We start from the raw sequence: 13,014 nt of genomic DNA on the forward strand, positions 1-13,014 counted from the left end.
AGTAGGTGCTCAGTAAATACCAGCCCCTTCTGGGGTTCCTGGGGTTGAATCCAGCTCCTGCCTCTTACTTATATGCTCACCATTTGCCTGCTTGAAGATGTGGTTTATTTACAGTAGTTTGTGTAGTTCTCCCCATTGCTTCCTGCCCCCTACTCTACTTTAGGATGAAGGTGGGAGAGTTTCCCTACTGGTTTACTGCCCCCATCCCTTTTCTTCCTTCTTCCCCTTGTCAGAGCAAGAATGAAGCCGGGGTAGGGTCATGCATACTCTTGGTACAGCACCCCCAAATATCCCATATGTCTCTGTCCTGACATGCCACCTCTGCATTTCCAAATAATTCAGAAACTGCTGACTGAGGCAGTGCACCCACTACACCAGGGCCAGGAGCAGGGTGATAGGCAGCTCCCTGCAGAGCAGGCAAAGCTCAGTCTTGAGGTGCATGGTGGCTCCCAGTGCCCCCATGGCATGGGCCAGGCTGTCAGCAGCTCCCTCTCTGCGGTTGTCCATAGTGTCATGTTTTGGGTGGGGAAAGTGGAAGGAGGGGACATGTGCCACACCAGCCTTCTCTGCGACCCAGGTCTTTATCATATCTCTGTCTGCAGTTTGAGGCTTGGGAGTAGCTAAATGCACATCCAGGGCCATGATTAATATCAGTAATAAAAGGTTTGCTCTCCCTGCACACATTTGAGCCTCCTTTGCTTTCTGCAAAGCACATCAGTATGTACACAGATCAGATCACACAGATCTGCGTCAAGCATTCCACAGTCCTGTCTTATATACACAGACTTTGTGGGGAATTAGGAGCTCAGCTTTACATTTTAACATAGGATAAAATCAACAGTGAGGCTTCAAGGAAGATGATTTCAAGTATGAAGATCCTCAGAGTTCTCTAAACGACAGTGTTCTTTACATAAAGAGGATGTAGACAGGATTCTGGCACCTGAAGATGTTTGACTATTTGCTTTGTTTTTTATTAGCATTTGCATTGCCAGAGTGTATATAGAATTTTGGGATCTTGGAGGAGTATTTGTCCCTGACTGTTATGAATTGTTTTCTTAGACAAATGCACACCTACGTTCCAGGAATGGGATGTTCCCTCCGTTACTTACAGACTCTCTCCTGTTTTCTCCCCCTCCAGTGCTACACACGCAGGGCCCTGTTGACGGCAGTCTTTACGCCAAGGTGAGGAAGAAGAGCACTTCAGACCCTGGAATCCCAGGGGGGCCCTTGGCTGCCCCCGCTGCCAGCAGCCCAGACCACGGTGACCATACCCTGTCAGTCAGCAGTGACTCAGGCCACTCCACTGCCTCAGTCAAGACGGACAGGACCGAAGAGCGCCTGACTCCTGGACCCAAGAGGGTCCTGAGTCCCCAGGAGAAAGCTGAATTGGACCAGCTGCTCAGTGGCTTTGGCCTAGACGATTCTGGAAGCCCCCTCAAGGATATGACTGATGCTCGCAGAAAGTATAGCGGGACTCGCCACATAGTGCCAGCTCAGGTCCACGTGAACGGAGACGCCACCCCCAAGGACCGGGAGACAGACATCCTGGATGACGAGATGCCCAGCCATGACCTGCACAGCGTGGACAGCATTGGGACCCTATCCTCCTCGGAGGGGCACCAGTCAGCCCATCTGGGCCCCTTGACCTGCCACAAAAGCAGTCAGAACTCCCTCCTGTCTGACGGATTTGGCAGCAATGGTGGAGAAGATCCCCACGGGACCCTTGCCTCAGACTTGGGACTGGGTGTGGAGCCCCTGTTTGAGCGGGAGCGGGCTTTTGGGAGCCGTGAGCCCAAACAGCCCCATCCAGTTCTGAGGAAGCCCTCTGTTTCCTCCCAGACACAGGCCTATGGGCAGAGCAGCTACTCCACACAGACCTGGGTGCGCCAGCAACAGATGGTGGCAGCCCACCAGTACAGCTTTGCCCCAGACGGCGAGGTCAGGCTAGTCAGTCGAGGCCCTGCAGACCTTTCTGGCCTGGTGCATGCCCAGCTCAGGGTCCCAGTCACCCTCCCTCAGGGGACCAGCAGCAGGGTGACCGTCCAGAGGGATGTTGGCCCTGGGCCACATCCCCCCGACACACAGCGACCCCCTCCTAGCAAATCGTGCAAACCCAGGTTTCCAGACATCAAAGTAGTGAATGGGACTGGCCTGGAAATGAACTCAGATCACTCTCCAGACTCTCCCACCCTGGACATCGACCAGTCCATTGAGCAGCTCAACAGGCTAATCTTGGAACTGGACCCCACCTTTGAGCCCATTCCCACCCACATGAATACCCAGGGCAGCCTTACCAATGGCCCTGTGCTCCCTGATAGCATGGGAGGTGGGCTCCAGCTGAACAGCCGCCTGCAGGACTTAGGAGAGGACTCCGGCAGGGCTCCTACACGGCAAGGTGAGCTGATGTTTCACAGGATACTGACATTTGATGAGAAATTAGCTCTTGGAAGTCCTCTTCCTGTGAAATCAACATGAAAGCATTTGTGCCCTTGGAGTGTCTGCTTGTGAATTTTGGCCTAGGGTCTGTGCACCCTCATGGGAGGTTTGGGGCTGGGAATTGGAGGCAGGTAGGACCTAGCAGAAAACCCAGCAGCTGAAGTTAGTGCAGCGGCAGGGATTGGATCTGACTCTTAAGGGTACTGGTCATGCCAGGACCCAGACCAGCTGCTGGGGGCCCCCTCTGCTACCTGTTCTACATGTAATTTGTGGCCAGGTGCTTACTGCTGAAAGCCTCTGTTTCCAATCTGCAGAATGGGCTTAATAAGAGCTTTCTCACTCTGAAAGTATTAGATGGTTAGAAAGAATATGTCCTAGAGTGTCCTTAACTGTGACTGTGTTTTGTAGAACAAGACTTTGCAGAAGAGTGCCAGCCACTACACTGAGTTGTAGGGGTAGGGAATGGAGGGCGGTTGGCCCCTGGGCACAGTCTCTGGGGAGGGGAAAATGAGTCTTACTGTATGAGATGTCCCTGAGCTGTCCTGTACCAAGCCTGGAAACAACATGATGAGGCCATTGGGTGGAGAGATGCTTCAGTGAGTGGAAACTGGAGTGCAGACCTGTGACAGAGGGCCAACCAGCTCCTGGGAGCAGGCTCAGGAGAGTTGGACTGAGAGATGTGGAAATCTAGTCCACAAAGTCACATTGTTTGGGCCCTTACCTTTGGGATGCAGAGGTGAGACCTGGGCTAGGATAGGGCCTTCTGCCCGGTTGCAAGGCCTGCAGTGGACAGGCAATGGCCTCTGGGTATTTAACTGCATGAATGTTAGGGGGGTGGAGGACACAAGTTGGGTTTGGATCTGTGACATGCTTTCTGTGTTGGACAGACTCATGAGATTGTGGAGCCCCAAATAGCTGGCAGGGTCATCTTGGGAGGATTTTCAGCAGAGGAGGAGCTCTAGGACAGAGTTGGGGTATCAGAGGCAGGGAACTGGCTTGAAGGGAGAATGTTAGTCCAAAGTTTCCATGCAGAGGAGACAGAGCCAGTTCCGCCACTCAGGCCTGGGTGTTCCTGAGTCCTGCAGGAGATGAAGGCTGGAGAGGCTGTGTCCCACGAGTATGTATGCTGCCAGGCAGGGACCAGGACTCAGAGGCCACTGTGGTGCAGCCATTCCAGGCTGGGCAAGTTCACAGTGGATTCAGGCAGACAGAAAAGGAATCTTCGAGCCTTTGATACATTTTACAGGCCTTTAATGCTGAAGCAGGGAACCAGGTACACAGGCTTACCAGGCAGTGGAGCTGGGAGGCTGGCAGCAGCCAAACCCCCAGCCCTGCACTCTCCATGCTCTCTTCTCTGTGGTATACTCTCTTGGTCTCCCTCTCATGTCTCATCTCAACTCATCTCGCAATCTCCCCTCATGCTGCCTCAGAGTAATACCTCTGTGAATGCCAGACCTAGGGAGCCCCTATTATCCCTCCCTTCTAGGCTCAGGTATGTGCATTTACACATGTGCACACTCCGTGTTCTCTGGGCCCAGGTGTCCATAATCATAGGTGTGCATGCCCCGCACCCATGCCTCTCAGCCCCGCATCTATGCAGCTAACACAACCTAGGAGGAATGTAATACCACGGGTGCCAGCCATAGCAGCCAGTGGTGGGAGGGCAGGAAAAAGCCTGATTTAACTCTATTTTCCCTACAGCCACCCACCTCAGGGCTGAGCTGTATGTTGCCCATGTGAGGCCAAGGCACTTTCAGTGTTAGTGTGTTCGCATCATCTCTTTCCCAGGGTCCTGCCTCTTTATGTCCAGACAAAGAGCCACTGAGGGAGGGAACACTGGCTCTTGATCCATCATCCCACCCTGTTGCCCCTTCTGGCCCTCTTAAAAAGACCCTGAATGCTGGTTACATGTTGTGCCAGTAATGCTGTGGGGACAGCCTGCTGGCATTTTGTCTACATAAAGGCCCCTCAGCTGCAGGGATGGGTCCCCATCTTACAATTGAGTTTCTGGAGGTGTCAGAAAGCAAAGTGGCCTGCTTCAGGTCACAACACAGGACCTAAGTAGAACAGGAATCACATACGAACACCTCTGTTGTGCCAGCAGGGCACAGAGAAGTTTCCCTATGGATCCAGGCAGATGGGTAGAGGAGTCCTGGAGCCCTCAGTGGCTTTTTCAGGCTTTTGGTGATCTTTCTATACCAATTGTTGTAGGGCAACCAGGTGTAGGGCAGGTAGGAGTGCGGGGGACCAGGAGGCTGGCATTCTCTAGCGGTCTCTCCACCACTGTCCGCCGCACCATCCTCTACCACACTGCCTTTATATGCTCAGTCTCTCAGTTCACAAGTGCCCACTTATGCATGCCCACACCATACTCCAGGTGTCTACTGTCTGGCAGGCGTACCTTGAGCCCACGCTCCCAACACCTCCTGTATTCAAGGCTGAGGTGATACGCACAGAGGCCAACGACGCAAAAGCCTGAGCAATCTTCATTTATTCTATAACCTCCCACCCCCTTCACCTAGCCTGGACATAGAGCCTCTCCCCGCTTTGCAATCAGACTTGGTCAGGTTGAGACTGGCAAGAGAAACCTGAGCTATAGGTCTTGGTCCTGCTGAGCTATGCCTGCGTTGACCTTGTGACTTTGGGTAAAGGTCAAAGTAAATTTCTGATTACTCTGTTACTAGAAACCCTATCACAATGCCCAGCTAGTAGCAGGGTTCAGGAAATGCTGGTCCTCATGTGCCTGTCCTGTATCTAGGTGGGAAATGAGCAGATGTGTGACACCCCAGCTTTCCTGGGCACCGGGGTCGCTCAGCATCCTTGAGTGGGAGTTGTAACAAGCTGAAGAATCTCCTGTGAGTACATAATAGACAACCAGGTGCTGTAGCTCAGCAATGGGAAGAGCTACAAGCAAACAGCAAAAGGTCCAGATCAAAGAACTTGGATGTGTTCACTCATTTAATCAAATATATTCAGAAGATTCTGAGTTTAAAGAAAGGCTTCTGAAGGAAAAAAGTATCTGCGTATCTTACCTCATCAAGCCTACGTAAATAAATTATTTCAAAAAGCTAATCTAAATCCAAAGTCTTTTCTTCTTTGAAATTTGGAAGGTGTTAGAAGCATTCAAATGTTTATGGGGAGAAGGATTTCAAGGCTCAGGATGCTGGCCGTTCGGGGTTATCATGTTCTCTAGTTGACAGAAGCCAGTGCTTAGTGATCCCGGGTCTGCTTTAAAGAGCCCAGGATTTAGAATTTCACTTTATCTCTTCCACCCTCATTCTGGTCATACTGAAATTATTTGTTGAACTCACTTTTAATTCAACAGTAAACCAGTTAAATTTGGTAAAAATGTCTGGTTATTAATCATACAAATTTAAGTACTTAATCCATTCACTTTTGACAGGGATGTTGGAGCATTTGTTATTGTTTTTGTACTTTTAGAAATTTAGTGATGTCAGGAGATAAGACATAAGCAGAGTGAACACTAATCTTCAGAGATTTTTCTGGAACTTGGAAATGACCTCCTGTAGGAAGCCTGTTACACAAGCTGTAAATAAGCACTGATGAACAGCTTCCTGAAGAGAGGTTCCTGACGTTAGGGCCTGGGCAGAGCAAGCCAGGTCCTTCCATCTTGGAGTATGGCTCTCAGTTCCAGGGCAAGCTTCCTGCTTTAGGTAAGCACCAAGCCGGTGAATGCAGCAGTGTAGAGGCATCCTCAGAACAGCGCTCACTGTAGCCTTTTGGCTCTCCTCCTGGGACATCTTGTCTTGATAGAAATTCCATTAAATGAATGCTTATGTCGGTAGCTCTTAGTCATTTGAACTGATGGGGAAGGGAGTTTCCTTCCCTCCCTGGAAGGGTAGAGAGAATGCTGGAACCCCTTTGATTTTAAAATTTAAATGTCAGTATTTATGTCTCTTGATTGGAAAAGGCTAGATCAGCCAGCATGAGAAAAGAATCACTAGAAGACAGGGAAAATCATAGAAGTGTGGTGCTGCCAGCTGGTACTGAGTGCTGGCACGTCTTCACAAGCGTGGGGATGCTAGAAGTCTGTGCTTTGAAGATGTTCCAGATCTCCAGCACATGCCTATCCCTGAGATGAAGGAGCCAGGGCTGAAGAGCTGAGCTGGCTCATGAGTGGCTCTCAGCTCTCCTGTGCTGAGTGGGGAGGGCAGGGGAGACAGAAAGGCTCATGATGTGCCCAGGATGACCATGTCTCTCCCACAGATGCGTGGCCCCATGTCTTATGCCAGAGGCTCGGCCTTGCCAATGTGAGGCAGTGCCTCGCCAAGCTGCCCTGAGTGCTGCAGGAGGTCTCAGTACACTCTCCCTCCTACGTGAGACCCTCCCTACTCTGTCTTGCACACAGCTGCAGTGTCTTAATCCCTACTGTAGACAAAGGCTTGTCACAGAGACCTGAACATCCGGAAGTTAGTAAAATCCTCAGTCTGCACATTTTGGCCTGACAGTGAGAAAGACCATGTGGTGATAGGGAGCTGTGAACAGCACCCCAGGGCTCTGCTTGGGGACTGTTGTGTGTCCTGCACAACTTGCAGGCAGCAGCAAACCTTCTGTGTGTCTGTTGTTCGTGGAATGAAAATTACATGTGAAGGGTGAACATTTCCTGAGGAAGTCTGATATCAGCACAATAATCATAATAGTGAGAATGGTGGTGATGGCTTTGATGAAGATGCTAGTGCATTAACGGGGATGATGTCCATGATGGTGTTGATAGTAAGCACTGCTACCCTGAGCACTGTGTGTCCCTGGCACTGTGTGGAGCTTGCTCTATCACCTCTAACCTTCAAGTCCACCACGGTATGTAAACAAAGCTTCAGTATGTTTGAGTACATCCCCTGGTTGTGAGTTTATTCCACTAAACTCAAACTCTGCCAACACCCAGAAGACCCCTCAAGGGTAGTGCTAGTGATTACTGTCTGTTCTAGAACATGTTATAAGTTTATTAATGTTTGTAAATAGAGGGGACATGATGTGGGTGGAATTTAGATGACTTTCTGAACACCGATGTGGCTCTGCTGACTTGGCATAGGCGTTTTCATGAGGTTTATCTACCCAGATGGTGTAAGGAGCTCTGCATGGAGGTGGGTTTTCTGGGTCACATCTGTTAACTGGGGAAATTTCTACTTCTGTTACCTAAGTAACAAAAGAAATGACTTAGTCTATGAAATCTCTGATTCCATGAATGGCAGGAAGCCAGCGCTGTTTTTCCCATGCTTCCAGGGCTCCATGTTTCATGTTGTCAAATATTTTACTTGTGTCACCTCGACCCAGGACTTCAGGGTCCTGGAAGAGCCCATGTTCTGGTTGTAGTAGAGTTCGTGCACGGCTGCAGGCCCTCTGAGTGTTGTTCCCCATCCTCGGACCTCTGCTGCATTGATGCTCACCACTCAGCATGCTTACACTGAGAAGAACTCAGCCATGAAAAGAATCAACTTTCAGTAGTTGACAGTGAAAAGTCCTTCAATTTAAATTTTATGTTTTCGCTTCTCGGCCTTTTGGCTAAGGTCAAGTGTAAATTTTATGTTAACCCAACCAAAGGGCACCAGCGTGAAGATTTGAAGGTGTTTAAAGTTCAGAAAGCAGTTTGACCAATTCCCAGCACACTTTGATTCCCTGTGGAGAGGCCCTTAGGCTCAGAAAGAGGTTTGCAATGATCCCAGGTCATTTAAGCCAGGCCAGGGTTGGTGCCTCTGAGCAGTCTGTGAAGGTGTGGGGTACAGTGCGAAGTAGGCAGTGAGGCCTGAGATTCCTGTGTAGTTATGCCTGCCTGACTCTTGTCTCCCAACACTGACCTCTCTCCAGCTCTCCTTTCCTTCTTCTTCTCATTCCTCCGGTGAAGCAGGGTCCAAGCACACAGTTCTGGAAGGGGCTCACAGCCTGAGGCTAGAATTTCTGGTGTTTGCTATACTCATGTTCCCAAGTCCAGTTAATCTAAGCGCAACTTCATCCCTCCCTCTTATGATCCACTAAAACCCCTTGCTGGTCTCAGCTGCTTGGCCAAACCTGCACCCACTGATGGAGGCTTGTGGCGCTGGGTTCTGTGGTGGCAGTGGACCTCACCTGTGTCACCACAAAAACTTCAGATGTTGGTTTTGAACCTGTGGTCTCAGGCTGTACTTAATGCCAGCCGTGCTCAGGATACACGCAGCTGTTCTGGCCCTGGACACACAGGAGCTGGTCAGGCCACGTGGCATAGCTCCTCCACCCACAGTCATCTCAGAGTTGTTGTGAGATGGCCAGGGGTCTTCCTTTGCCCTGAGACCCTCCCACCCATGTCCCTCCCCACTTGCCCAGGGCTCCCGATCCTCACTTAAACAACTTGGATCGGTGATTTCCCTCTGCTCTTCCAACTCCTTCTCCCCAGCCCCATGTGAACTCATGGGAAACAGGAGGAACTGGGAGTTACAGGGGAGTGATTCTATTTGAGCCCACAGGGAACCAGAGAGAGACAGTTGGGAACGAGGTACTGGGGATGTTTCTGTGAAGGACGCTTGTCCTCTGCTTGCAGTCCAAAACTGGACTCTGCCCCAGCGAGCTCCAGCCCCTGCAGGTGAATGGGAGAAGAGCTCTAAAATAGGTCCCACCCAGGGCTCGGGGCTGTCCATGTCCCTCTGTGTGCCTCCAAACTGAAGTTTTAGGGCCTTGAATAGCAGTAGATGTATGTCTGCAAGTGTTTGTTTAGTAACTGCGTCTGTTCACTGCATTACAGAGAGCTCTCTGCTTCCGATTTGGAAAAGAGTATAGAATGAGGAATACATGCTCATTTCTGGAAATGGGTTGTCATTACGTTTTCTTATTGCATAAAATGCAATTTGAAGTTTCAGAGTTGATGAATCAGTTCTATTTGCTCTAGCAACCCTCACTTCACAAACTGGCAGTCGGGTGCCCATACGTCACCCTGGAAGGGCCTCGGGACATCCCTGAGAGGCTACTCTGGATAGCTGGACTGCCCTGCACCAATGCTTCTTAACCCTCTAAAGCTCAAAGTTCTGTTTTTAGAACTTCTCTTTTCTCATACATCTTTACCACCTTGAAATCAAATCAGAGCTAATAAAACTAAACTGCATATTAAAAAAAAAATTATGTAGTATTCTAACACTAATGATAAAGGAAAGAATGAAAGTCATTTAAATTAAATAATGTGCATTACTAGGTGAAAACTCTTGGGCAAGCCACCTTAGAAAACAGAAATCACCTCCCCGGGTTTTATTTTTGCGGAAAAAATGCACCTGACATAATATTTGTCACTTTAACTTTTTAAATGTGTACAATTCATTGGCAGAGTGCAACTGTCACTACTATCTAGCTCTGGAACCTTCTCATAATCCTCAAAGGAAACCCTGAACTCATCAGCAACACCCCAAACCCTCCTCCACCGGCCGATAGCTCCTAATTTGCTGTTTCTAGATTTTCTTCTTCTGGACATATAAATGGAATCATGATAAATGACCTTGTGTCTGGGTTCTTTCACTAAGCATAATGTTTTCCAGGCCCACCCACCTTATGATACGTGTCAGTGCTTCATTCCTATTTAAGACTGAATAATATTCCATTGCTAAGATGGGCCATATTGTGTTTATCTGTTCTACCGATGGTGTGCATTTGCCTTGTCCCTCCCCTTTGGTTTTGGCTGTGAAGAGCACTACTCTGTTGTGAGCACACGCGTGTGTGTATTTGTCAGAACACCTGTTTTCAATCCCTGGGGGTATAAACCCAGGAGCCGACCTGCTGGGCCACATGTTTAGCTTGTTTGACTTGATGAGGCACCACAGTCTCAGAAGTTTGAAAGTCTGCTTTGAAGATCCACCTGCCTTGGGTGTGAGTGGCTGGTTTCTGGAAGCTGTCTTGAGTGTGGTAGAAAGAAGCTGGTAGTCACAGACAGGACCCCTAACAGACATGGGGCACCCTCAGTCAGGGAGGACTGTGCTTGATCTAATCCACGGGTGATAGAGCCCTTCTTCCTCAGGAGAGAGAGGTAGTGACCACTCCAGTGGATAGGGCATAGGGGTCACGCCCTCTCAGCTTCTGCTTTCAGGTCACATGATGAGTCTTTCCTCACAGCCCATCAGCCAGTCAGGCCTATGATTGAACTGACCCTAAGGTGGACAGCATTGTGACTGTCCTGAGATGTGTAAATGGCACAGTTGCTAAGAGATGAAGTGTTTGAGAAAGCCAGTGAGATCACATGATCTGGGAGGAAAGAAATTCAAATAAGCTAAGGGGAGCTGCAACGAGGCATCAGCCTGTGCTGATGTGTTTTGTTTTTTTTTTTTAAAGATATGTTTTTTTATTTATTTATGCATACAAGAACTGGGATCCAGGCCAGAGGTGCAGAGGGGACGGGTGAGAGGATTCACCAGAGACAGAGTGGGGAGAACAGGCAGATCTACTGAAATATACAGCTGAGGGGAGCAGCAGACGAGACAGGAGAGGTCTGCTGTGCCATGTGGGTTACAAGGCCCGGGAAGACAACTCACACCACAGTGGCTGGCAATAGCTTGATAGCGCTGAGACATTAAACCCTGTGCCACCAGGGAGGCCACTGTGCTGATGATGTTTTAAGGGGAAGAGTCGTGTAAGGCATGTAGTGACTTTGCCTTTTGGATACTGTGCAACTTTTTACTTATGTGCTTTAAATTACAGCTTATTTTGAGTAGGACATAGGAGTATTGCTAAAATTTTGCACACTGGGAATGTATACTTGCAAGATTTTTGGACATACCATTTCCCCTTAAATATACCTTTTTAAAGGAAATGATACCACCTAAGCAAGCACTTCAATATTTCCAATGGAAAGGACTTTCAATTTTGCAAGCCAAAAGAGGACTTCCCTTCCTGGGCCTCTTGGCACTGCTCTGCAGAACCCACTTCTTCCCAGGTCTCTCCTGAGACTCAGCAGACAGGGCTGACTGACAGGAGGTCCCAGAGGGTGAAGTTCCTGCTGAGGGCTGCTCTGCTGGGACTTTGCGCCTCACTCAACTCAGATAGGGGTTCCAGCTCTAAAAATATACCCTGCAATGTATATATACATATATTGCTGTGCAATCATCCTAGGCTTTGTAGGTTCATTGTCAATTCTTGCAGACGAAAAGTATTTCGGAGCCCTTGGTGATTTTTATAGGCCTTTAATACTGAATCAGGGACAGACCAGCTGGCAGGGAGACAGCAGCTGAGGCCCTAGCTGCAGGGTGACGCTGCTGTCTTGCTGTGCTTCCACAACCGCACTTTCTCACTTCTCTCTGGTGTTCTCTTGGGTCCTCCCTCAGTCTTGTGTCTCACTTCAGAGTGACACTCATGCCAGAGTTGAGGCACCTTTTATCTTCCCTCTCAGCACAGGTGTCCACACTTTTCATATATGTACCCCGTGCTATCTGGGCCCACGTGTCATAATCATAGTTGTGCATGCCCTGCATCCAAGCTTTGCAGCCCCAGGCACCCACAACCTAGGAGACGTGCAAGGCCAGAGGCGCCTGCCATAGTGGCTAGCAGTGGGAGGGTGGAAAAATCCTGATTTAATTCCAATTCCCTACACACACACACATGCCCCCCTGCAGTGGGAAAGGGCTGTTGAATCATTGTTTCAGTTTAGGGGGGGAAAACCTGCTTAAATCATTCTGGGAACACTTAAGCTGGGAAGTACTTGTGTTTTTCATTGTCAGGTTATCGATATTCTTCCCACCTATCTAGAGCATGCGTTTATTTGAATGAGCTGAAATCAGGAGGCCTGATTTGGGTGCCATCTTTGATATTTGTTTTTAAGCCTCGGAATGCAAGGGAGCTTCCAGAACCCACTGTGTGCATGCCTGAGTGATGCAGGACTTCATTCTATATGATAATATAAAGATAAATTGCTCAAGGGCACTGTACCTGCCAGATGAAAGTCTGGGAGGACATGGGTTCCATCTCCTCTTCAGAGCAGGAGGTTACCATACTGACTTCCCAGGACTGTCCCTGGGGAGTGTGACAGAATGCACATGCTGCAAGTGCACATGAGGTTTCCCCCTCTAGAGGACCTGGTTGAATTGGCCTGGGTTGCAACTGGGGTGTTAGAATTATTCTCTATGTGTGTACCTCGGTGTGAACCCAGCGTTGAGAACTGCCATGGTTCTCAGCTTTGCTGTGTGTTGGAAACACTGGGAAGATTTCAAAGATGCCTCTCGTTCTGCAAGTTCTGTCTTTACAGGTGTCTGGATTTTAAACATGATTCTGATGTGCTGCCATGTTTGAAAAACACTGTTTTGTATTTGTGTCTCAACACTGTTTTGGGTATGTGTCTCAATCACCTGGAGGGTGACCCTTAGCTCAGTGAGGCAGGAGAGGCCCTGGCCCATGGTGATTCTCATACAGTCCTGTTTGACAGCCTGCTGTAGGATTTGGAGAACAGAAAGGTATCAGATGCCAGGGATCTGGGAGGTGATTCCTTGTACTGGCCCCAGGGCTGGTCCTGGCTTGAAGTCAGCAGGGAAGAATGCATGCTATGACACTATCTTAAGGTAGTTGGTTCTTTTTAATCCTTAAAAAGGATCAGAGAGTCACCCAAAAATTGCCCTAGTAAAG

General features: G+C 49.2%; 1 protein-coding gene across 1 annotated transcript in view; it reads left to right on the forward strand.

Annotated features, from left to right (window-relative positions):
- TNS3 (tensin 3) overlaps nt 1-13,014 on the forward strand; it is a gene marked incomplete at both ends in the record, with an annotated part of 215,942 nt that overhangs the window by 131,877 nt on the left and 71,051 nt on the right. The window contains one exon of the mRNA XM_084247736.1: nt 1,139-2,395. Within this exon, the coding sequence (XP_084103862.1) occupies nt 1,139-2,395 (1,257 nt within the window). The remainder of the gene's footprint in view (nt 1-1,138; nt 2,396-13,014) is intronic.

The sequence above is a fragment of the Talpa europaea genome (genome assembly GCF_964194135.1).
Source record: "Talpa europaea genome assembly, chromosome: 11".
Lineage (NCBI taxonomy): Eukaryota > Metazoa > Chordata > Mammalia > Eulipotyphla > Talpidae > Talpa > Talpa europaea.